We start from the raw sequence: 25,338 nt of genomic DNA on the forward strand, positions 1-25,338 counted from the left end.
CTACCGCTAGTCACCACTTGCCATGAGGCTTCTCTGCAGGCGACGCAGGAGAACTGTATTGAGAAGGAGACCTGACCACGCTTCCCGCTCTCCCAGCTCTTTAATCACTTCAGGAGCAGCCCGGATGGCATCAGAGGGTGCCTTGCGTTGTAGGAGAAAGGGGCAGGACCTGCCCCTCAGGCTAATGACCTGTTTGCAGCAGGCTGGCAGTCAGGGATGAGCTGTGGAGCAGAGCGCGTAGTGCCGCCATTGGGGCTTTCCCCACGCGCCCGTGCCCAGCTCCTGCCTGCCGACACAGTGGGCATCCACGGCTGCGCCCAGGCGTGGAGCCCAGCCGGTGCTGGTGCCTCGCTTGGTTTGCTGTTGGTACCCCCTGGACACTTGTGTGACAGCCCTGTGTCACACTGTCTTTGGCGGGCAGCGGCTGAGCCCCGAAGCTGTCGGTTGGGGCTCTACTCAGTGCACCCCAGCTCCTACCCTGGTGTGGCTGCCTTCAGCCCCTGCTGTGCGGCTGGAGCAGCGGTCTCGGAGGGCTTGGGGGCCTGTGTGGTTGGTGCTGGGGCCGTTGGACACTGTCCTAGTCTTGCTGCTGCAGGGTGGACGGTAATCTGCTCGGGGGGTGTGAGGGCGACTGCGGTTGGTCCTGGGGCTGGAGGCTGCTGGACTGTCTCCTGCGCTCCAGGGCAACTGGGTGAGCGCTTGGTGGGCGTCGGGGCCGTTGCTTTTTGGTCGGGTGCTGGAGAGTCCTGGGCTGTTTCCTCTGCTGCCTGGGGGCCAGAAATGGGCTTGGGAGGCGCAAGGGGAAGTGCTCATCCGTCATGGGCTGAACAGCGCTGCTCTGTCTGCTCTGCTGCAGGCTGGCCGGGGATGGGCTCAGATGGCATGGGGGCCGTGGGGAGGCCTGGTTCTCTGCTCTTCCAGATGGGAGAGGCTCCTGTTGTGTCCAGCTGTCCGGGCAGGAGGAGGAGCTACTCTGGCTGTCTGGGCGCGAGGGGCAGCTGCACTGGCTGCCCGGGCGTGAGGGGCAGCTGGTCTGTCTGTCCGGGCATGAGGGGCCGCTGCACTGGCTGTCCGGGCGAGAGGGGCAGCTGCACTGGCTGTCTGGGCGCGAGGGGCAGCTGCACTGGCTGCCCGGGCGCGAGGGGCAGCTGCACTGGCTGTCCGGGTGCGAAGGGCAGCTGCACTGGCTGTCCGGGCGCGAGGGGCAGCTGCACTGGCTGTCTGGGCGTGAGGGGCAGCTGCACTGGCTGTCCGGGCGTGAGGGGCAGCTGCACTGGCTGTCCGGGCGTGAGGGGCAGCTGCCGTTTTCCAGCTGGTCAGCTGAAGCTCCAGCGACGGGCCTGTGGAGAGAGGAGGCCGCTGAGGCGCTCAGCTGCAGAGGGGGCACACGGACTGTCCCCCACAGCACGGCCCAGAGCTGGCAAGGCTCCCCAGCACGGGCAGAGCCGCTGGCACGCCTTGGCCGACGTGGACACCCGCACCTCATGGCAGCCCCGAGCAGGGGGACTCCTCAGGGCAGGTTCGGTGGCCACCAGCCAGCGCTACTGGGCGCCTCCCTGGCTGGGGCAATCTCTTGCCCCGCTCTTTCTCGTCCTGCCCTTGCTTTTGGGCAGCCACCAGGCTGCCACTCCGCGGCAGCCTGACTAGAAATGCTTCGTGGCTCTGAGCAGCCGTCAGAGGAAGAGGAGGGAGGGAAATGTACTCACGCTTTCTTCTTCCTTCGCCACCAGACCACGACACAGCCCAACACAATGGCAACTTGCAGAGAAAGAACAGCCGCTACTGCACCTATAGTGTACAACTTTCCAGGGTCTCTGGGACCGGAAACAGCTGAGGGGCTCGGGGGATTGTAAAGCTCTGTGGTTCTCTTGATGACATCATCTGCAGGAGCAATCAGGAACGTTAGCCCGTCCTGCGCACCACTGGTAAGCGTGCAGCACGATTGATCCGGCCAGGACATTCTCTCTTTCCCCCCCGTACTGGTGCCTGGAGGCACGTTCCCACCCTTTGGGGCAGGGTGTCCCACCCAACCAAACCCAGAAGGCCAGAAGGGGAGCACAGGGGGGGCGCAGCTGCTTGAGCCTTTGAGTGACACGGACAGAAACCGTCCCTGCAGCAGGCAGTGCCACCCCATTCTCCCTCCCCGTGAGACAGTTCCCACACCCCAGGGGACAGACTCAGGCCTCCTCAAGTGGCACTGAAGCCTTGCCCTCCCCCTAGTGCCTTTTCTCCAGCACAGGCACCGCCTGCAGCACCTCCCAGGTTTCAGGATGTGTCTCCCACTTGGGGACCCCAGCAAGACTGCTCCGTACCTGAGCCCGGTTCATAAGCCCGATTTATCTTGCTCTGGTGGTCTTCTCCAGGCTTTGACGGCACTGCCAAAAAGCAGAGGGGGAAGGTTAAGCCTCAGCGAGTCTCAGGCACAGAGGACACAGGAGGACGGGGAGGTTCCCCCTAAGCCTCTGCCTAGTCTGGGAGTCAGGGCATCGCTGTGGACCTCGGCTCAGGGAGGGATCCCGCTCTGTGCTGCTCCTGTGCCTCTCGGCAGTCACAGCAAGCTCGGGGATGCAGCTAGAGCGGGAGGGACATTTGGCACATTTCCCATATCTGCGGAACATGGTCCCGATGCCTCGAACCCAAAACACTTTCAGCTTTGGCTGCTGCTGTGACTTGCCAGAGTGGGCACTGGGGGAAGAGTCTGCGCCTGGTTCCTACTCCACGCAACAGCCACGCCTGACCTGCTGGGGGACCAGGAAATTGCAGGCCATCTTTTGGTTTGCGTTGCACTTTTGGCGACATGTAAAGCGATGCAAAATGCCTTCCTTCAAAGAGGACGGGAAGAAGCTGCAGCCAGTCCGGCCAGGGAAACAGCCCTTTCGAGAAGGGCTCCTCCGCCCTTCCCTGTAAGCACCAGCAACGGTCACGGTTGCCCCATCCCAGCTATCGGTCGGCAGACGGGAGATGCAGCACAGCCCAAGAAGCCTGCCGAACCAGCATCCCCACCGACCTCCAGCATCAGGAAAGGGCAGCCGGCGTCGCCTGGCACCTCGCTCCTGCCTGGAACTGGGCCAGTGGGCAAGCAGTGCTGCCCGTGAGCTGAACACAAGTTCAGCGCTCGCCAGGCCCTCAAATCTGCCTGCCAGCAGACGCCTGCACAAACCAGCTCCGAGCCGTAACGGCAAAACTGGGGCAGCAGCCGCCCCTGGCCCTCCGCTTGAAGCACAACTGGCAGCAGAGGCTCTGCACCATCTCTGTGGCTCAGCTGCCAAATTTCACAGCGAAGGCAGAGTGAAATGTGCCCACTGTGTCCTCTCTCCTGTTCCTCCAACATTTGCCTTAAGAACTCAGATGACTCGCAGGGGCCAGCAGACAGCTTTGCAAGGCAAAGCTCCACAGGGCGCATCTCTGAGCCCGGCCCGTTCCCTCTCTGCTCTCCTCCATGTCTGCGCATGGGCCACGGACGGAGCAACTTGCTCTTCAGGCGGAAAGAAGCCTAGAGGGTAGATGCAGCTTCCTCCCACTGATTTACCCGTGGGATGGCTCTCAGGCTCGAGGTCAGGAACAGGCCACGAATTCGGGATGGTGTAACCCTTGGGAGGCTCTGCAAGAGAATTGCACATGAGTAAGCTCTTGCCACATTGACACTGTTTCTTCTTTCAAGGCAAGAGACATTAAGAGCTTACTTCCAGGATGCCCCAAGTCCTCAAAACCATGTTCCCGCCAGGCAGCTGGATAATTGTGGAGAGTCATCTCACCTAGAAGCAAGCACAGAGGGGAAATGTTGCCATTGCCTGTTGGGATCCGCTTGTGCCTTAGTGAACCGCAGGCACTGGAAGGGGCTCAGGTAGCAGCGTGGGAGCCAGACCCCGGGGAGATTGCCAGCGCTGCAGAGGGGCCTGGTGACCTCTTGGCCGGCACCTGGCAGCTCTCCAACACGCTCTTCAAGCCATGCCATGAACAAGACCCCTTGCGGAGCACATGGGCCAACATAGGGCCCCTGGGGGCATTCTTACCCGCACAGCTCTCACACACACAGGGGAAGCCCTCACCAAAGCGCTCGAGGGAAAAGCCACATCCACGCTTCTCGGGCAGAGGAGCCCACTGGCCCGTGAAAGGTCACAAATGTGCCGAGTGCTTACCTGCTTCCTGCTCTTGCCAAGGTGCAGCCCAGGCAGCCCTGGCACGTAGGGCCTCCAGGAGGAGGAGGAGGAGGAGGCAGTGCTGAATGAGGGCCATGGCTCCCTTCAGCCACATGATCCTGTGCTGCTGTCACCGCTGCTGCTGCATGTGGTGCAGTTGCGGCTGGGGGCTGAGGCGTGGGTACTTATAGCTGGTGCATCGCCGTGGAGCTCCGTGACCTCACAGCCCCACTGTCACCTCGCAGCCCCACTGTGACCTCAGGGCCGGCCCAGGCTGCATGGCAACGGTGCTCAGGGGGAGAGCCGCTGGAGCACAGCCGGGGCAGCTGCCCTCCCAGGCTGGGGAGCACGCCCTGTCGGGCAGCTCCGTCCAAGGGCTGTCACACAGGTCGATTGCACCCTCAGCAAGTTTGCAGATGACACCAAGCTGAGTGGTGCAGCTGATGCGCCTGAGCGATGGGCTGCTGTCCAGAGGGACCTGGACAGGCTGGAGAAGCGGCCCATGTGAACCTCATGAGGCTCAAGAAGGCCAGGTGCAAGGTCCTGCACCAGGGTCAGGGCAACGCCCGGTACCACTGAGAGCCGCCCTGCCAGGAAGGGCTTGGGGGTACTGGTGGATGAACAGCTGGGCATGAACCAGCAATGTGCGCTCGCAGGCCAGAAAGCCAACCGTGTCCTGGGCTGCATCAAAAGAAGCCACCAAAAAGATCGAAGGGATGGAACTCCTCTGCTCTGAAAAAAGGCTGAGAGAGGTGGGGTTGTTCAGCCTGGCGAAGAGAAGGCTCTGGGGAGACCCGATTCTGGTCTTCCAGTACTTAATGGGCGCTTATCAGAGGGACGGGGACAGAGATCTGAGCAGGGCCTGCAGCCCTAGGGAGAAGGGGCAATGGTTTGAGGCTAGAAGAGGGAAAATTGAGACTAGACACAAGGACAGCAGGTGTTTTTTTATGGTGAGGGTGGCGAAACACTGTAACAGGTTGCCCAGAGAGGTGATGGATGCCCCATCCTGTGGATAACTGGCTAGCTGGAAAAGTTCACACAGACGTAGTCCAGCTGGCTGGACAAAAATGCACATCGCTCTCAGCTTAGCTGAAGTAAAGCAAAAATACGCTGTCCTTGGCTGTTCTTGTTACACAGTAACAGGAAGATTGCGGTGGGAAAAGAATGTTGCAGGTGGGAACAGAAAACTACAGAAGCGAAACTAGGGGTGGGCTTGGTATTTAGGCAACTAACCAATAATGAGCTTAACTTTTGTAATATGTATGAACTAATTATAACAAGGCATAAAAGGTGACTGTAAGGCACAATAAATGAAGTCTGCTGATCACTCATATTGAGTGACTGTGTCTTCCCTCCGTCGTGAGAAATGGCGCCCGAACAGGGACCCTAGAGAGGGCTGAACCTGCGAGCCACGGTTCGACGGAGATTCGGGTACCGGTCCTGAAAGCAGCGCAGGAGGTGGAAGGGCACAGTTCCCGCGCCCGGGAGCACCTACAGAGGGTCCCGCCGGCCACGCGTCGCCGAAGTCTCGCAAAGGCTGCAACAGCGCTGACCACGGCATGGAGAGACAAGCAACGTATGATTTGCTCAAATACTTTTTAGAAAAGCGGAGCATTCGGGTCATAGATTGTAAAAAGGAATTACCAGGGTTATTAGCGTATGGGGTAGCGAAGGGTCATTTTGGGAATCCGGATATGGTTTTCGAGCATGCAGAGTGGCGTAATTATGGGGACACGCTGTTTGCCGAAGTAATAGCCAACAATGAAACAGCCAAAAAACTGATGAAACCGTGGCAAGCTGTCACTAATGCCCTTTTGTAACATCGAGCCGAACAGAGAGCGGCTGTTGCTGCCTCTGAGCGACTGGGAGTTGCAAGCGGGACTGCAGTAGCCGCACGGCAGGGGGAATCGGCTTCCCCCCCCTGATTGCCTGTTGCCTCCCTCGGTGCGTACGCTGACGGTTCAGCAGGGGACTGTGGGAAGGTGGGACCAGTCGCCCTTCCCATCACCGCCCTCTTTGAATCCCTCAGCCCCTCCGTCGGGGAATGATGACATAAGCAGGGACATAGACCATAAAAACCCAGTAGAGAGTAGGGAATGTACGAATCCTTTTGCAGAATGTCTTCAGGTTGCCCAAAATAGGCAAAAGGTCTGGAAGCAGATAGCAGAAAGCGCTATGCTTGAGGGTGAACGTGATTTTGCTGCAGGAATCGTGCATGAGGCTTTCCCGGTCACGTATTCACAGCCAGATGCGCAGGGGAATATCACGGTTTCTCTCACTAACTTAGATTGGAAATTATTAACTCAGCTACGGGCTACGGTGAGTGAGTCAGGTTTGAAAGGGGAACCCACCAGGCAAATGTTAGATTATATTTGGGGAACTAATATCTTACTCCCGAGTGACATACGCAGTATAATGAAGTTAATCTTGAGCCAACATCAGCAGCTGCTGTTTAACGCTCATTGGCAGGCTGCTTGTCAGGAATCGGTAGCAGTGGTTAGACAGCCAGGGGACCCGCTGCATGGGGTTACTCTACAGGAGCTGATGGGTTTAGGACCCTATTTTAGAACCGAAGCGCAGGCACTGATGGGACCGGATAAGGCAAAGGAAGCGATGAGGCTAGCTAGACTAGCGCTTGACCGTATAAAGGAGCCCGGGGGAATCCCTTCCTATATGGGAATCAAGCAGGGAAGAGAGGAGCCATTTGGGTTATTTATTGATCGGGTAGCAAACGCCATACAGGCAGCTGGGGTGCAAGACTATCTCAAAGGCTCCATTTTAAAGCAGTGTGCCATACAGAACTGTAACCCAGCCACACGTAACATCCTAGCTACGCTACCAGGGACATGGACCATAGAAGAAGCTTTGGAAAGAATGGCACAAGTGCCAGTCGGGCCCCAGGCTATGTTAGTCGAGGCAATAAAAGAACTAGGGAGTGCTTTAAAAGAGCAGGCGCAGGCTACCCAAAGTCAGGTCTTGGCAGCCCTTGCTCCTTTGCAAGCCTTTGCTGGGCGATCAAATGCCCGCAGCCCATCTCATCTACAGTGCTTCCATTGTGGTGTCACCGGACACGTGAGATGGGACTGCAATGTCAACTCCGTATGGTGTCGAAACTGCCGCTCGGACACTCACAACGAAGCTGCTTGTCGTCGATCGGGAAACGGGCGACCCAGCAGGAAGAGCCGCCCCGTGCTGACACAAAAAGCGGCTGCTTGCCCAGCAGCACAAAATCCTTTCCTCTCCGACCCGCAACCAGCGGAAGCCTCGGCTTGGACCTGGCAACAACAGTAGATTGTACCCTATTGGACTCAAAGCCTACAAAACTTGCTACTGGCATACAAGGCCCAGTTTGTATAGGCGGACAAGCTGTTGGAGCATTACTCATCGGGCGTTCATCAGCCACCATGTTGGGACTCAATGTTTTGGTGGGACTGATTGATAAGGACTTTCACGGAGAAATTCATATTATGGCTCAGACGCTGTTTCCCCCACTCTTTATACCTAAAGGGACCAAGATAGCCCAGCTGATTCCACTACCGCATCTTGCAGGCACCCTCCAACCACTGCAAGAACAACCTCGAGGACAAGGTAACTTTGGGTCTGCGGGACAAACGGCTTTATTGACTATTGGCTTGCGTCAACGACCACGGCGATTGGTCACAGTGCAGTATGGAGACCAGACACTCTCGATTACTGCGCTGTTGGATACTGGCGCTGATGTCTCTATAATCAGTGCACACAAATGGCCGGCGCATTGGCCAACCTGTACGACCAATGCCACAGTTGCAGGAGTAGGAGGATTGACCCTCGCTCGCAAATCCCCCCTTCTACGATGGACTATAGCTGACAAAGTTATAAATTGTTGTGTCTCGATTATTCCACTGCCTGAGGGAATGCTTTGGTAGGCCGTGATATCTTGGCCCAAATGGGGATGGTCCTCACTTCAGACCTCCCTTTCTAGGAGCGGCCATCGCTTGGACTTTCCCGATCCCACTCCGATGGAAGACAGAGGCACCAGTGTGGATAGAGCAGTGGCCGTTAAAAAGGGAAAGTCTAGAACAGGCGCATGAACTGGTTAAAGAGCAGTATCAACAAGGTCATTTGCGTCTGTCAACGAGCCCGAGAAGCCCATTCGATCTTCCATCAAAATGCGAAGGGATTGGCACGAGCCTACAAACTCTCTATGGAAGAGGCTCGGGCCATTGTGAAGGCTTGCCCTATATGTAGTCACCATAACTCAGGCTTAGGGCTCGGTTGCGGGGTCAACCTGCGAGGACTAAAGTCTAATGATGTTTGGCAGATGGATGTTACTCATGTTCCTGCATTTGGTCGATTGAAATATGTGCATGTTACTATAGACACCTATAGCAAAATGTTATGGGCCACACCACAGCCCGGGGAAGAGGTCCGGGACGTGCGCCAGCATTTAACTAGTTGCTTTGCTGTTTTAGGGGTGCCTATTACTATTAAAACTGATAACGGTCCTGCATATGGTAGCGGATTACTTAAACGCTTTATGCAAATGTGGAATATTAAACATGTTACTGCAATCCCTCATTCTCCAACTGGACAAGCAATCGTAGAGCGGGCTAATGGGATGCTAAAACATTATATAGAAAAGTTCAAAGAGATTCAGGATGTAAGAGAAAGGGTAGAGAAGGCTCTTTTTGTGCTTAATCATTTGTGTGTATTTGGGGACAGTAATGAGCCGCCTATAATAAGGCACCACGCTGGCTCAGAACCCCCCAGGCCACCACACATGAAAGTACTGTATAAGGATGCAAAAACAGGACAATGGGTAGGTCCTGTGGAGGTGATTTATGTGGGGCGTGGTTATGTCTGTATTTCTACCAATTCAGGCACTATTTGGGTTCCCAGCCGTTGGGTAAAACCTGCTGTAGAGCACGCTGGAGGAGCTCGACGCGAGAACGCTGCTTCACCTGCACCTTGCGATAGACCCTGTTCTGGAACCTATTCGACATCTGTTCTGATCCCACGTACAGGGGACCACACGTGAAAAACTTGAACTTTTGACAGCAAAGATACAATCTCATTGCAAACGGGATTATTATTTTTGATCATTATTGTAATAGTTTTAATAGTGTTTAGCTGTGTATTTTCCTGTGTTAAAACGCTGTTATTGAAAATAGTCAACCAAGCCTATGTCGCCCAAAAAAAAAACGGGGGAATTGTGGATAACTGGCTAGCTGAAAAAGTTCACATAGACATAGTCCAGCTGGCTTGGACAAAAATGCACATCGCTCTCAGCTTAGCTGAAGTAAAGCAAAAATACACTATCCCTGGCTATTCATGTTACACAATAACAGGAAGACTGCGGCGGGAAAAGCATGTTGCAGGTGGGAACAGAAAACTACAGAAGAGAAACTAGGGGCTGGCTTCGTATTTAGGCAACTAACCAATAATGAGCTTAACTTTTGTAATATGTATGAGCTAATTATAACAAGGCATAAAAGGTGACTGTAAGGCACAATAAATGAAGTCTGCTGATCACTCATATTGAGTGACTGTGTCTTCACTCCGTCGCGACACCATCCCTGGAAACATTCAGGCTCAGCTGAGCAAAGTGATCCCGTTAAAGATGGCTCTGCTCATTGCAGGGGGATTGGACTCAGTGACCTGTAAAGGTCCCTTCCAACCCCAGAGATTCCATGATCCCGTCTTTCACTCTGCCTTAGCCGTGAGACTCAGCAGCCAGAGGCTTTAGATGCACGTCTGGGGATGTTGTAGCCTGCACAGCAGGAAGGGATGGATCTGAGCCGCGCTGCAGCGACGCTGGCTTTCACACCGTTCCTCATGATGTGGGAGACTATATTGTGAGCTGACTGTCTCAAAGCTTGTTGACGTTCCTGCTGAGCTTGGTGACAGGCTACCTGGCAATTTAACCGAACTCGGCAGTTGCAAACGACACAAGAAGCAACAGCCACCCGAAACCAGACATCAGCTGGGGTCAAGGAACAGCCACGTTGTTCTGGGGGACATGTCCAGACGCAAACGACCACCTCAACCTGCCAAGACATGCGCAGTCCATGGCAAAGGACCACGCAGCCGTGATGTGTGCCCCTCAAAACCAGCGTACCGAGACAGGGAGCACGTGTGGAAGTGCCGTTCGTGCCATTGCCTGGGGAAAGAGGCTCCCCAAATACCCTATAAAAGACTGTGCAATCAAACAGTAATGGGCACCATCAAGAGACCATGCCGTGGTTTAACACTGGTTGGAAACAAGTGCCACACTGCCGCTTGCTCACTCCCCCTCACCAAGAGGGATGGGGAGAAGAATCAGAAAGGAATGTAAAACTCAGGGGTTGAGATAAGAACAATTTAATAGGTAAAGCAAAAGCTCTGCACGCAAACAAAACAAAGCAAGGAATTCATTCACTACTTCCCATGGGCAGGCAGGTGTTTGACCATTCCCAGGAAATCAGGGCTCCATCACGCATAACAGTTACTTGGGAAGACAAACACCATAATGCCAAATGTCCCCTCCTTCCTTCTTCTTTCCCCAGTTTATATACTCAGCATGATGTCGTATGGTATGGAATACCTCTTTGGCCAGCTTGGGTCAGTTGTCCTGGCTGTGTCCCCTCAGCCCTCTCACTGGCAGGGCCCAAGAAACCAAAAAGTCCTTGACTTAGTATAAACATCACGCAGCAACAACTAAAAACATCAGTGTGCTATCAACATTGTTCTCACATCAGAGCCAAACCACCGCGGTGTACTAACTACTAAGAAGAAAATTAAGTCTATCCCAGCTGAAACCATCACCGACGGACAGGGAAACTACAGACCAACAGGACGCTGCTGGATCCATGGTGGTGACTATCTCTTGCGACTCTGTCCCGACTGCTTGCTAGGTTTCCTCCTCTTCTAGCCTTCCTTCCCTTTACTATCGCTATTTGCTTGTCAACACTTTGATCCTATAAACTTCCTTGATTGGCAGCATTTGACCTCATTTGCTTCTTTATCTCGCTCTGGGCATAACATCAAAACTCCCCGGCTCGGGCTGTCCTGGACTGGAAGACACAGTAACTGCATCACAGCGACCTCTGCGCTAATGTTGATGCTTCCAACTCTGCAGCTGGTGGAGCAGGAGCAATGGCAGGACAATGTTCAAAACACTGTGGTCAGGCGGTCCATGTAAACGGCAGTCCCCGCCTGGTGAAAGGAGACCTCTCCCTATCTGTCCCCGACACGGGGAGCCAACACCACCTATCCTTCCCAGCTACTGTCACCACTCCTGGCAGGGCTTCTTCGTTGACACAAGGGACTCTACCACTCGGACCGGGAGCAGCCGCAGGGCGCTGTTCAGCGGCGGTGCTCAGGGCTCTGTCATCTACCGCTAGTCACCACTTGCCATGAGGCTTCTCTGCAGGCGACGCAGGAGAACTGTATTGAGAAGGAGACCTGACCACGCTTCCCGCTCTCCCAGCTCTTTAATCACTTCAGGAGCAGCCCGGATGGCATCAGAGGGTGCCTTGCGTTGTAGGAGAAAGGGGCAGGACCTGCCCCTCAGGCTAATGACCTGTTTGCAGCAGGCTGGCAGTCAGGGATGAGCTGTGGAGCAGAGCGCGTAGTGCCGCCATTGGGGCTTTCCCCACGCGCCCGTGCCCAGCTCCTGCCTGCCGACACAGTGGGCATCCACGGCTGCGCCCAGGCGTGGAGCCCAGCCGGTGCTGGTGCCTCGCTTGGTTTGCTGTTGGTACCCCCTGGACACTTGTGTGACAGCCCTGTGTCACACTGTCTTTGGCGGGCAGCGGCTGAGCCCCGAAGCTGTCGGTTGGGGCTCTACTCAGTGCACCCCAGCTCCTACCCTGGTGTGGCTGCCTTCAGCCCCTGCTGTGCGGCTGGAGCAGCGGTCTCGGAGGGCTTGGGGGCCTGTGTGGTTGGTGCTGGGGCCGTTGGACACTGTCCTAGTCTTGCTGCTGCAGGGTGGACGGTAATCTGCTCGGGGGGTGTGAGGGCGACTGTGGTTGGTCCTGGGGCTGGAGGCTGCTGGACTGTCTCCTGCGCTCCAGGGCAACTGGGTGAGGGCTTGGTGGGCGTCGGGGCCGTTGCTTTTTGGTCGGGTGCTGGAGAGTCCTGGGCTGTTTCCTCTGCTGCCTGGGGGCCAGAAATGGGCTTGGGAGGCGCAAGGGGAAGTGCTCGTCCGTCATGGGCTGAACAGCGCTGCTCTGTCTGCTCTGCTGCAAGCTGGCCGGGGATGGGCTCAGATGGCATGGGGGCCGTGGGGAGGCCTGGTTCTCTGCTCTTCAAGATGGGAGAGGCTCCTGTTGTGTCCAGCTGTCCGGGCACGAGGGGCAGCTGCTCTGGCTGTCCGGGCGTGAGGGGCAGCTGCACTGGCTGTCCAGATACGAGTGCCAGCTGATCGTGCTGTCTGGGCGTGAGGGGCAGCTGCGCTGGCTGTCCGAGCACCATGGGCAGCTGCACTGGCTGTCCGGGCGCGAGGGGCCGCTGCACTGGCTGTCCGGGCGTGAGGGGCAGCTGCACTGGCTGTCCGGGCGCGAGGGGCAGCTGCACTGGCTGTCCGGGCGTGAGGGGCAGCTGCACTGGCTGTCCGGGCGCGAGGGGCAGCTGCACTGGCTGTCCGGGCGCGAGGGGCAGCTGCCGTTTTCCAGCTGGTCAGCTGAAGCTCCAGCGACGGGCCTGTGGAGAGAGGAGGCCGCTGAGGCGCTCAGCTGCAGAGGGGGCGCACGGACTGTCCCCCACAGCACGGCCCAGAGCTGGCAAGGCTCCCCAGCACGGGCAGAGCCGCTGGCACGCCTTGGCCGACGTGGACACCCGCACCTCATGGCAGCCCCGAGCAGGGGGACTCCTCAGGGCAGGTTCGGTGGCCACCAGCCAGCGCTACTGGGCGCCTCCCTGGCTGGGGCAATCTCTTGCCCCGCTCTTTCTCGTCCTGCCCTTGCTTTTGGGCAGCCACCAGGCTGCCACTCCGCGGCAGCCTGACTAGAAATGCTTCGTGGCTCTGAGCAGCCATCAGAGGAAGAGGAGGGAGGGAAATGTACTCACGCTTTCTTCTTCCTTCGCCACCAGACCACGACATAGCCCAACACAATGGCAACTTGCAGAGAAACAACAGCCGCTACTGCACCTATAGTGTACAACTTTCCAGGGTCTCTGGGACCGGAAACAGCTGGGGGGCTCGGGGGATTGTAAAGCTCTGTGGTTCTCTCGATGACATCATCTGCAGGAGCAATCAGGAACGTTAGCCCGTCCTGCGCACCACTGGTAAGCGTGCAGCACGATTGATCCGGCCAGGACATTCTCTCTTTCCCCCCCGTACTGGTGCCTGGAGGCACGTTCCCACCCTTTGGGGCAGGGTGTCCCACCCAACCAAACCCAGAAGGCCGGAAGGGGAGCACAGGGGGGGCGCAGCTGCTTGAGCCTTTGAGTGACACGGACAGAAACCGTCCCTGCAGCAGGCAGTGCCACCCCAGCTCTCCCTCCCCGTGAGACAGTTCCCACACCCCAGGGGACAGACTCAGGCCTCCTCAAGTGGCACTGAAGCCTTGCCCTCCCCCTAGTGCCTTTTCTCCAGCACAGGCACCGCCTGCAGCACCTCCCAGGTTTCAGGATGTGTCTCCCACTTGGGGACCCCAGCAAGACTGCTCCGTACCTGAGCCCGGTTCATAAGCCCGATTTATCTTGCTCTGGTGGTCTTCTCCAGGCTTTGACGGCACTGCCAAAAAGCAGAGGGGGAAGGTTAAGCCTCAGCGAGTCTCAGGCACAGAGGACACAGGAGGACGGGGAGGTTCCCCCTAAGCCTCTGCCTAGTCTGGGAGTCAGGGCATCGCTGTGGACCTCGGCTCAGGGAGGGATCCCGCTCTGTGCTGCTCCTGTGCCTCTCGGCAGTCACAGCAAGCTCGGGGATGCAGCTAGAGCGGGAGGGACATTTGGCACATTTCCCATATCTGCGGAACATGGTCCCGATGCCTCGAACCCAAAACACTTTCAGCTTTGGCTGCTGCTGTGACTTGCCAGAGTGGGCACTGGGGGAAGAGTCTGCGCCTGGTTCCTACTCCAAGCAACAGCCACGCCTGACCTGCTGGGGGACCAGGAAATTGCAGGCCATAAGCTCTTGCCACATTGGCACTGTTTCTTCTTTCAAGGCAAGAGACATTAAGAGCTTACTTCCAGGATGCCCCAAGTCCTCAAAACCATGTTCCCGCCAGGCAGCTGGATAATTGTGGAGAGTCATCTCACCTAGAAGCAAGCACAGAGGGGAAATGTTGCTATTGCCTGTTGGCATCCACTTGTGCCTTAGTGAACCGCAGGCACTGGAAGGGGCTCAGGTAGCAGCGTGGGAGCCAGATCCCGGGGAGATTGCCAGCGCTGCAGAGGGGCCTGGTGACCTCTTGGCCGGCACCTGGCAGCTCTCCAACATGCTCGTTAAGCCATGCCATGAACAAGACCCCTCAGGGAGCGTGTGGGCCAACATATGGCCCCTGGGGGCATTCTTACCCGCACAGCTCTCACACACACAGGGGAAGCCCTCACCAAAGCGCTCGAGGGAAAAGCCACATCCACGCTTCTCGGGGAGAGGAGCCCGCTGGCCCGTGAAAGGTCGCAAATGTGCCGAGTGCTTACCTGCTTCCTGCTCTTGCCAAGGTGCAGCCCAGGCAGCCCTGGCACGTAGGGCCTCCAGGAGGAGGAGGAGGAGGAGGCAGTGCTGAATGAGGGCCATGGCTCCCTTCAGCCACATGATCCTGTGCTGCTGTCACCGCTGCTGCTGCATGTGGTGCAGTTGCGGCTGGGGGCTGAGGCGTGGGTACTTATAGCTGGTGCATCGCCGTGGAGCTCCGTGACCTCACAGCCCCACTGTCACCTCGCAGCCCCACTGTGACCTCAGGGCCGGCCCAGGCTGCATAGCAACGGTGCTCAGGGGGAGAGCCGCTGGAGCACAGCCGGGGCAGCTGCCCTCCCAGGCTGGGGAGCACGCCCCGTCGGGCAGCTCCGTCCAAGGGCTGTCACACAGGTCGATTGCACCCTCAGCAAGTTTGCAGATGACACCAAGCTGAGTGGTGCAGCTATGCACCTGAGCAATGGGCTGCTGTCCAGAGGGACCTGGACAGGCTGGAGAAGCGGCCCATGTGAACCTCATGAGGTTCAAGAAGGCCAGGTGCAAGGTCCTGCACCAGGCTCAGGGCAATGCCCAGTATCAATACAGGCTGGGGGAGGCAGGGACTGAGAGCCGCCCTGCCAGGAAGGGCTTGGGGGTACTGGTGGATGAACAGCTGGGCATGAACCAGCAATGTGCGCTCGCAGGCCAGAAAGCCAACCGTGTCCTGGGCTGCATCAAAAGAAGCCACCAAAAAGATCGAAGGGATGGAACTCCTCTGCTCTGAAAAAAGGCTGAGAGAGGTGGGGTTGTTCAGCCTGGCGAAGAGAAGGCTCTGGGGAGATCTGATTCTGGTCTTCCAATACTTAATGTGCGCTTATCAGAGAGACGGGGACAGAGATCTGAGCAGGGCCAGCAGCCCTAGGGAGAAGGGGCAATGGTTTGAGGCTAGAAGAGGGAAAATTGAGACTAGACACAAGGACAGCAGGTGTTTTTTTATGGTGAGGGTGGCGAAACACTGTAACAGGTTGCCCAGAGAGGTGGTGGATGCCCCATCCCTGGAAACATTCAGGCTCAGCTGAGCAAAGTGATCCCGTTAAAGATGGCCCTGCTCATTGCAGGGGGATTGGACTCAGTGACCTGTAAAGGTCCCTTCCAACCCCAGAGATTCCATGATCCCGTCTTTCACTCTGCCTTAGCCGTGAGACTCAGCAGCCAGAGGCTTTAGATGCACGTCTGGGGATGTTGTAGCCTGCACAGCAGGAAGGGATGGATCTGAGCCGCGCTGCAGCGACGCTGGCTTTCACACCGTTCCTCATGATGTGGGAGACTATATTGTGAGCTGACTGTCTCAAAGCTTGTTGACGTTCCTGCTGAGCTTGGTGACAGGCTACCTGGCAATTTAACCGAACTCGGCAGTTGCAAACGACACAAGAAGCAACAGCCACCCGAAACCAGACATCAGCTGGGGTCAAGGAACAGCCACGTTGTTCTGGGGGACATGTCCAGACGCAAACGACCACCTCAACCTGCCAAGACATGCGCAGTCCATGGCAAAGGACCACGCAGCCGTGATGTGTGCCCCTCAAAACCAGCGTACCGAGACAGGGAGCACGTGTGGAAGTGCCGTTCGTGCCATTGCCTGGGGAAAGAGGCTCCCCAAATACCCTATAAAAGACTGTGCAATCAAACAGTAATGGGCACCATCAAGAGACCATGCCGTGGTTTAACACTGGTTGGAAACAAGTGCCACACCGCCGCTTGCTCACTCCCCCTCACCAAGAGGGATGGGGAGAAGAATCAGAAAGGAATGTAAAACTCAGGGGTTGAGATAAGAACAATTTAATAGGTAAAGCAAAAGCTCTGCACGCAAACAAAACAAAGCAAGGAATTCATTCACTACTTCCCATGGGCAGGCAGGTGTTTGACCATTCCCAGGAAATCAGGGCTCCATCACGCATAACAGTTACTTGGGAAGACAAACACCATAATGCCAAATGTCCCCTCCTTCCTTCTTCTTTCCCCAGTTTATATACTCAGCATGATGTCGTATGGTATGGAATACCTCTTTGGCCAGCTTGGGTCAGTTGTCCTGGCTGTGTCCCCTCAGCCCTCTCACTGGCAGGGCCCAAGAAACCAAAAAGTCCTTGACTTAGTATAAACATCACGCAGCAACAACTAAAAACATCAGTGTGCTATCAACATTGTTCTCACATCAGAGCCAAACCACCGCGGTGTACTAACTACTAAGAAGAAAATTAAGTCTATCCCAGCTGAAACCATCACCGACGGACAGGGAAACTACAGACCAACAGGACGCTGCTGGATCCATGGTGGTGACTATCTCTTGCGACTCTGTCCCGACTGCTTGCTAGGTTTCCTCCTCTTCTAGCCTTCCTTCCCTTTACTATCGCTATTTGCTTGTCAACACTTTGATCCTATAAACTTCCTTGATTGGCAGCATTTGACCTCATTTGCTTCTTTATCTCGCTCTGGGCATAACATCAAAACTCCCCGGCTCGGGCTGTCCTGGACTGGAAGACACAGTAACTGCATCACAGCGACCTCTGCGCTAATGTGGATGCTTCCAGCTCTGCAGCTGGTGGAGCAGGAGCAATGGCAGGACAATGTTCAAAACACTGTGGTCAGGCAGTCCATGTAAACGGCAGTCCCCGCCTGGTGAAAGGAGACCTCTCCCTATCTGTCCCCGACACGGGGAGCCAACACCACCTATCCTTCCCAGCTACTGTCACCACTCCTGGCAGGGCTTCTTCGTTGACACAAGGGACTCTACCACTCGGACCGGGAGCAGCCACAGGGCGCTGTTCAGCGGCGGTGCTCAGGGCTCTGTCATCTACCGCTAGTCACCACTTGCCATGAGGCTTCTCTGCAGGCGACGCAGGAGAACTGTATTGAGAAGGAGACCTGACCACGCTTCCCGCTCTCCCAGCTCTTTAATCACTTCAGGAGCAGCCCGGATGGCATCAGAGGGTGCCTTGCGTTGTAGGAGAAAGGGGCAGGACCTGCCCCTCAGGCTAATGACCTGTTTGCAGCAGGCTGGCAGTCAGGGATGAGCTGTGGAGCAGAGCGCGTAGTGCCGCCATTGGGGCTTTCCCCACGCGCCCGTGCCCAGCTCCTGCCTGCCGACACAGTGGGCATCCACGGCTGCGCCCAGGCGTGGAGCCCAGCCGGTGCTGGTGCCTCGCTTGGTTTGCTGTTGGTACCCCCTGGACACTTGTGTGACAGCCCTGTGTCACACTGTCTTTGGCGGGCAGCGGCTGAGCCCCGAAGCTGTCGGTTGGGGCTCTACTCAGTGCACCCCAGCTCCTACCCTGGTGTGGCTGCCTTCAGCCCCTGCTGTGCGGCTGGAGCAGCGGTCTTGGACGGCTTGGGGGCCTGTGGGGCTGGTGGACGCTCTGCTAAGCAGGTGTGTTTGGTCCTGGGGCTTAAGGCTGCTGGACTGTCTCCTGCGCTGCAGGGCAGCTGGGCAAGGACTTGGGGTGGTGTGAGGGCCGTTGCTTTTTGGTCGGGTGCTGGAGAGTCCTGGGCTGTTTCCTCTGCTGCCTGGGGGCCAGAAATGGGCTTGGGAGGTGCAGGGAGTTTTGCTGTTAAGTCTCGGGCTGGAGCGTGCTGGTCTGGCTATTCTGCTGTAGGGCAGCTGGAGTCCGGCTCTGGGAACGTGGGTTTCATTCCTTTTTGGCAGGGTCCTGGAGGGTGCTGGTCTGGCTCCTTTGCTGCAGGGCAGCCAGAGACAGGCTCAGAGAGCGCGTGGGCCATTTCCTTTCAATGAGGGGCTGAAATGCGCTGATCTGGCTTCTCTGCTGAAGACCAGCAGGGGCCATGCTCAGGGAACATGGCAGCTGTTCCTATTCGGTGCATGGCTGGTGGGTGCTGGTGGGCTTCTCTCCTGCAGGGCAGCGTGGGCCAAGTTTGGCAGCTTTGTGGAACTTCAGCAGGGGGGTGAAGGGTGCTGATCTGGCTCCTCTGCTGAATGGCAGTGCAGGCCATGTTCGGGGGTGGGGTGGGGGGGTGCAGGAGCCATTACCGTTTGGGGAGTACTAGAAGTTTCTGGTCTGGCTCCTCTACAGCAGGGCGGCTGGGGATGGGCTCAGGGAGCATGAGAGCCATTCCCATTCAGCGGGTACTGGAGGGCACTGGTCTGGCTCCTCTGCTGAAGGGCAGCACAGGCCGTGTTCAGGGGGTGCAGGGGCTGTTTCTGTTCGGCAGGGTCCTGGAGGGTGCTGGTATGGCTCCTCTGCTGCAGGGCAGCGCAGGCCAAGTTCAGGGGGCCCAAGGGTCATTCCTGTTCAGCAGGGTCCTGGAGGGGCCACCATCAAATCTGTTCTCAACTTGTCTTGCTGCACATGCTTAATGCAATAAACGGGAGACAGTGCTCATACCAAACTCCATTTGATCCTTTTAGCCTGGTTACAAAGGTATGTGTGTATGTGTCCATCCTTCTTCCCCTCATTCCTTTTGAGCCCACTGACCACCTTCAAGTCATCTTAACTGAAATAAGTGCAAGAAGCTTAAGTTCCCCATAGACTTCATGATGATTTTCTATTAGAAGTCTCTGTGAAAAGAGGGTACAACATAAGTTCTTTTTTTTTTTTTGCATTACAGGATTCACATTGAAATGGCGGAGGAATATGAATGCCCTAATTGTGAGAAAAGCTTCATTTGTACATTATGTTATTTGTACATTACTAGAGAATGGAAAATGCAGAAGCAAACAGAAAACAGGAATTTCTGTTTTACCAGTCCCAGCGCTATGTGACCATGAGCTTCCATATTCACCAGGCTGAGACACTTCCTCCAGTCCCAATGTTGCCAAGTCTTCTCACACTTTTTTCATCTTTAACTGTTTTGACTATCTTCTAATTTTGTATAATTTTTAAAGGCACAAGTACTGGTATTTTCACTGTTAGGCCAAATGAACAGAACTGGGACCAACCACAAATTTTATCACCTTTACCTCTTGCTTATCACTTAGATCTTGCCAAGGTGCTGCCTTAAGATACTGTTCAGCTGCTGTTTGTAATGAACGTTGTGTTATGACACATGGCTTGTAACATTACAGCTTATAATCACTTGCTGCTGTAGTCAAGCAATGCTCAGCAAGTCAAATGCTCAGAATAACTTCACGGTCATTTCTGATCTTTTACACTTGGTGCAACCAAAGCTCAAGTATGGGTATGAGGAAATCCACAGCAGCCAGTGTACTGCCTATTTACCACATACACCAGTTCAGGTCAGAACTCATGCTTTCTACATTACCCCTTTTTCAAAGAACTTAAGTTGATAGATTTATCATAATAAGTGGTTTATACATCTGAACTATTTTCTTCTGCACTGATACCAACTGCATTTGCCCACCCTGTTTCTTTTCAACATTTTTTTTTTATACTGTGATCTGCTCTCAGATGAGGAAGAAGATTCAGAATCTCCAATTCCCATCTGCCCTAAAGAAATATGAGAGCAAGGTGAGCTATTTGGAACTATTTTGCAAGACTCTTCCGGATACTATTTCAGGACATACGGTTTCAGTGTACCATGATCTCCTTTTAAAATAATCAGTGCTACTGAAAATGGCCTGCTAATCTACAACTACATGTGTTCCAGTAAAATAGATGGGCTGACATTTCTTGTTAGAATACAAGACTTAAGATCAGCAAAAACTGATACAACAATTCACTTTCTGAAGAAAAATTTGTCACGTCAACAACTATCTGGTGCCTGACTGGATACCCTGTGCAACCGTTTACTTCTCTAAGTGAAAACCAATGTCACTTCCCAATTACGGGTATAATAAGCAAAGGCCATCAATGAATCAGCATGCATCAGGCAAAGTGCAAGCCCAAAAGAACACCATCATTCAGTATTTCCTGCTTTGAAAATAAATGTGTCCTTCATTTCTGAAAAATGCTTCTGTATGCCTCCTCACTTACCTGATAGCTGGGACTTATTACAGCAGTACGCTCCTCTGGCAAATCCGGCCCTCCAGAAATATCCACTATAGCAAGCACAACCAGTAAATTACTAATAATGCATACTTGAATTTACATATGCCTCTTACAACCTTTCCTAATACAAGTCCTGAAAAATAACACTTAATAACCACTACTTAATATTTATTATTACTACCGCTATCCCGTAGTAGAAGTAGACAGACAGTACTGTCTTTGTGCTAGCAAGAAGTATTACAGTGCCTAAGCAACAAAAACAACAGTAAGATGGTATTTCACTGCTAGATGTACTTGGACAGTCATCCTTCTGGGTATTCCTACCCCATCTTGTGACCTACAGAGGAAGCGCAGGAGCTACCAAAGCATGTGGTAGTTGTACTGCTGGACACCCGAAAAAAAGTTTCTCACGCTAACACAGGCTGTAACTTCTGTATTCATAGAAGCGATCAGATTGGAAGGGACATTTAACATCGTCGAGTCCAACCGATTTGTCAGAAAATGAGTCAAATTTTAATCTTGACTTTCAAGTGTAAACTAATTTAGCAGCTGGCCAAATGTATTTGACAAAGTTTCACCTTCACAAGAATGAAAATTGCATTTGGTTTCACCTTTTAGCTGTTGAGGCATCATGATTTAATTTGTTTGACCTGCAAAACATCTGCATTATCCAAACAGCTATCAGGTCACTGTTTTAATCTGTTCATTGCTCTGATCACCAAAAACAAAGCTCCATATTCCCTTCTTGCATTTGTGACAAAAAGCATCATTTGTGAAGACAGCACCACATAAGAGCTGAATCATTCACACTCCAATTTTTACAAAATCATTACGAAGTCACAAAAGTTGCCTTACTTCTAAAATTCCTCAGAACACAAAAAAGCTTACTTAAAAAGAAACCTCTGTGCATTCACACATTTTAAGGTATCTCTATCCCAACGATCTTGTGGGAACTGAGACCGAAAACAGATCTGTTTGAAGTTTGTTTTTAAACACACGTTTCCCTCCCTGAGCTTGTAGTAGTCCTGATGACTCTAATATTGCAGATACCCTAAAAACCTGAAGGACACCCCTCCTCTGAAATACCTTGATGTGCCTTATAGCCACTGTGTGTCCCCAAAACATGAAAAAAAAAAAATCAATCAGATATATAAGCAGAAAAGGTATTTTGATCAAGTAACAACACACTAACACAACAATTCCAAGTCAGATTGCTTCTGAAGTAGAACAGGGTAAAATCCAAATGCAGAGGCAGAGACACAAGCTTTGCCAAAACACAGAATTCACAATAGGACGTAACAGCAAGCTGGAGACTTCTTTCACCCAACTGCAAAAGCCGGTACCTTCCAAACAGGAAAGGGTGACTAGTAGAAAAGAGACTTCTGTCCAGCAACGAACAGTACAAACTCAACTTCCAAGAGCCACTGGTATTGCACATAAAGATGAAGGAAGAGAAGGCGCCTCAGTGGTTACTGCCCAATTACACAAGACTATCACTTATCAGAGAATGCCATCAGCAAAGTCATTAAAACTCATCATGTTGCTCGTTCAACCATCTCCTTAAGTAGATTACAGAAGTATGTGAGAACAAAAGCTGTCAGTGCCAAGAAAACCCACTCTTGCAATGCAGAGAAGCGAACAAGAACACTGCACAGAAACTTCACGTACATAACACTGCATTTGCCTGAAAAGTTCACTCCTCATCCCCTCACGAAAGCTTGCTAAAGACGCTGCAGTCGCCCACGCTGGTTAACCTATTCTGGCTGCAACTGGTGTTCGTGATTTACCTGGTGGGGTACTACTTGGCACCGTGCGAGTCTGGATGGTCACTGTGTGGAAAGATGTAGTCATCATCGCCAATCTCAAACCTCTGAACTGATTTCCAACCTAAGCAGCTTATGAAGAAACAACATGGCAATAGCCAAAGGGGATCCAAAGTCCAAGCCCGGTAAGGGTGCTCACCAGAACCAGGGCTAGCGGCTGTCCTGGAAACCCAAGCCACCGCTGGCTCTAAGAGTGCTAACACCAGAGTGACCGCAGGCTGGAGAACACACACGTCGAGCTAGCAACACGAGGCCACCCGGCGCGAGCAGTCTCCTTCCTGAGGGGAAGGAACGAGGCCGCGGGCCTTCTGACAGCTGCTATGCCGGCGCTGAAAGGCGCCCCCAAGGCAGAGTACAGCGGGGGACGGGAGGGCCCGCGCCCTGCTCAACTCCATCAGCTACACCAGCAGCAAGGCCGCTGCCACCGGGGGCGCCATTTTAGGGCTGCCTACGCAAACGCCTGAAATAAATGGCGGAGGGGGGCGAGGCTCGCTTGCCCACTATCCAGTGAGAAGAGAGAGGGCCAGACGGGGGCGGTGCCGCACGGCCCAAAGCCAATGGGCGTAAGAGGCAGGGAATGATGGACGACTTGCCCCTCCGCCCGGAGGCTCCAGGGGGCGGGGCTTGGCGCCCATCTGCCAATGGAGCGGGCGGCGCGGGGCGCGTTGCGCTTTCCCGTGGTGCCGCGCGGCGATAGGCGGCAGGAGCGGCCGCGACTCCATCCGGGTCTCGGCGCGGCTCCGGGTCACCCTGCGGCAGGTAACAGGGCGGCGGTGGCGGGCACGGACCCCGCGGAGCGCCGCCATCGCCCACCTGGCGAGCGGCAAGCCTAGGGTAGCGTGTGGGGAACCGCTGGTGGGGCCCGGACGCAGGGCTTGGGGCACGGGTAGGGCGGCGCGGCGGGTGGGACGGATGGGTCCGGCCCTCCCCTCGCCGCGGGCGGGCGTGGGGCCTAAGTCCGGCCCCTCCGCTCGCCGCCGCCGCCCCGTGGGCTGGGGGCTATCCTCGGCGCGGGTAGCCGCCCGGGCGGCGGCGGCGGCCGCCTGCCCTGGTGGGAGGCAGGGCCGCAGTCGCCGCTGGCGCATGTGGCCTCCTTGCCGCCCGGCGCTGCTGGGGTCTCCATTTATTGTTATTTTTCTCATTGAGGCCTTACCTCCCCTCCCCCCGCCCCCCCCCGCTTTTTCCTCCCCCTCTCTCCTCCAGACTAACTTGAAGGCCTGGAAGTGCCGCCTCCGGGCGCTCGTGAGTGGTGGGTTGGCCCCGCCGCCCGCCGGGGATAGGCCGCGGATGCCGTCAGCGCCTGGGTACGTCACTTCCGCTATCAAGTGTGTGGGCAGGGGAGACCTTGGCCGCAGGGGGGAGCCCCCCGGCCCTGCCCGCGGCCCGGGCACGGCGCAGCTCTGGCCTGCGGAGGGGAGCGGCGGCCCGAGGGGCTTGTGGCGGGGCGGGCAGGGCTGTGAGCAGCAGCGGGAAGGTGGGAGGGCCTGGGAACGAGATGGGCTGGCGGCGCACGGTCCGGCGTGAGAGGGTTTAAATGCACACCCGAGGAGGGGCAGGAGCCGAAGATGATGCCTTATGAAACTTGCTTCCTTTGGCAAATAAACAGCAGGCCAAGGGACAGGATGGCACAAAACTAAACTTCAGCGCTTGTCAGCGTAGGCTGTACTGATTGTAACTAAACGCTTGCATTACGTTTCAGTGTTGCCGTTAGCACGGTGCAGCAGCAGTCCCTGATCGGCGCTAACATGCTGACAGTGACTTTCATCTGGTGAGCACAGTTAGTTTTAGAGAAAGACATCGCTCAATCATTCTATTTCTATGAGTTATTTCTTGTAGGAGTGGAAACTCAACCTGATGTTCAAGGTTATGATAATCCTCATTTATAGATTTGTCATCTCTGCATAGTCTGTGCTCTTCTTTAGTTATACAACTTTCCACAGCCAGTTTTCTGACTAAGGCAAGCCATAACTGGCATGGAAAAATTACTTCCATTAAAAATGTACATAGAAATCTTACAGAACGATGCCTAATCATAACAACGGGTCACATTAATCCGTGACAGCATTTTTGAGAAAATGAATCTGTCCCTTCAAAAGCAATAATAATTCTTTAACTTAATTAAGCAATATTCAAGAAACAGGGTATCCTCTTCCTAATTCTCCAAGGGGGTAAGCATCCCTACTTGCCAGGGGGCTTCACCAGAGTAGTGATTTACTGGTGTGGCTCCTGCTGTCAGATTGGACATGTTCTGTTCACAGCACCACTCAGGTGTTAAACAGCCTGAATTTACCCAAGGAGTTATTTACCGTGGTTGTTCAAACTTGCTGTAGTCTTTCCAGTGTAGTCAATGTGCAATAACAGATTTAATAGCAGTTTTGCCCTATAATAGCTAGCCTCATGAAGAGGGGCTTAATAAATAGCTGTATTATGATATTTTTGATGTGAAACAGTTGATTGTATTTTTTTCACTGAGCTTGTCACCAAGTTGTACATTTTATATCTTCAATGGAACCTCAGTTCATGCAGGTCATGCTAGGAAGTTGCTTTGCACAAAAAGACTGGAGACTTAGAAAAAGGAAACTTAGATAAAACATCAAATCACTTGCTTTGTTTTTCTACTACTACTAACAAAGCGTATCCTTATTTCACTTTCCGTTTGATAAATTTCTGTATTTTCATCTGTTGTTAGTAGCGGGAAAAAAAGTAGTGAAAGGTTCCCAGGACTTACAAAGGGCGGTAGATGTTTAATTATATTGCCAGTTAATAATGTAACATGGCATTGTTGAAAATGTTCTTGTGCACTAATTTAATTATTTGCTGAATTTGTGTAGTTATTA

General features: G+C 54.4%; 2 protein-coding genes and 1 long non-coding RNA gene across 5 annotated transcripts in view; 1 reads left to right on the forward strand and 2 right to left on the reverse strand.

The window, feature by feature from the left end:
• The window catches only part of LOC130148851 (uncharacterized), a 29,396-nt gene extending 23,358 nt beyond the window's left edge, over positions 1-6,038 (reverse strand). Inside the window, exons 1-3 of one of the 2 annotated variants that reach the window (XM_056337939.1) lie at positions 4,140-6,038; positions 3,530-3,755; positions 2,313-2,375 (exon numbers count right to left, since the gene is read on the reverse strand). In XM_056337939.1, coding sequence (XP_056193914.1) covers positions 2,313-2,375; positions 3,530-3,620 — 154 coding nt within the window. In that variant the 5' untranslated portion in view covers positions 3,621-3,755; positions 4,140-6,038. Of the gene's footprint in view, positions 1-2,312; positions 2,376-3,529 lie in introns of both variants that reach the window. The other variant, XM_056337937.1, reaches the window with a different exon arrangement.
• Positions 1,708-16,987, forward strand: LOC130148854 (uncharacterized). Its single transcript, XR_008821674.1, has 2 exons — positions 1,708-1,925; positions 13,191-16,987. It is a non-coding gene; the product is annotated as an uncharacterized LOC130148854 (long non-coding RNA).
• Positions 10,463-22,971, reverse strand: LOC130148852 (uncharacterized). Of its 2 annotated transcripts, none has more exons than XM_056337941.1 (5): positions 22,466-22,971; positions 14,289-14,360; positions 13,774-13,836; positions 13,167-13,341; positions 10,463-12,800 (listed from the first exon to the last, which is right to left on the reverse strand). In XM_056337941.1, the coding sequence occupies exons 1-5, from the start codon at positions 22,530-22,532 to the stop codon at positions 12,407-12,409; spliced, it is 771 nt and encodes a 256-aa protein (XP_056193916.1). In that variant the 5' UTR covers positions 22,533-22,971; the 3' UTR covers positions 10,463-12,406. The 2 variants fall into 2 exon arrangements, with proteins under 2 accessions (XP_056193916.1, XP_056193917.1); XM_056337942.1 differs by having other exon boundaries at positions 22,641-22,970.
• Positions 22,972-25,338: the final 2,367 nt, after the last annotated feature.

Source organism: Falco biarmicus, chromosome 4 (assembly GCF_023638135.1).
Source record: "Falco biarmicus isolate bFalBia1 chromosome 4, bFalBia1.pri, whole genome shotgun sequence".
NCBI classification, from domain to species: Eukaryota; Metazoa; Chordata; class Aves; order Falconiformes; family Falconidae; genus Falco; species Falco biarmicus.

What these genes read in the sequence shown, in the direction of transcription:
- LOC130148852 (XM_056337941.1), bottom strand. Translation starts at nt 22,532, where the DNA reads ATGATGACTACATCTTTCCACACAGTGACCATCCAGACTCGCACGGTG. An exon ending in GCCAAGTAGTACCCCACCAG is followed by an intron (nt 14,361 to 22,465) that starts GTAAATCACGAA and finishes GCTTGCTTCTAG; the next exon opens with GTGAGATGACTCTCCACAAT. An exon ending in TGGCGAAGGAAGAAGAAAGC is followed by an intron (nt 12,801 to 13,166) that starts GTGAGTACATTT and finishes CTCTCTCCACAG; the next exon opens with GCCCGTCGCTGGAGCTTCAG.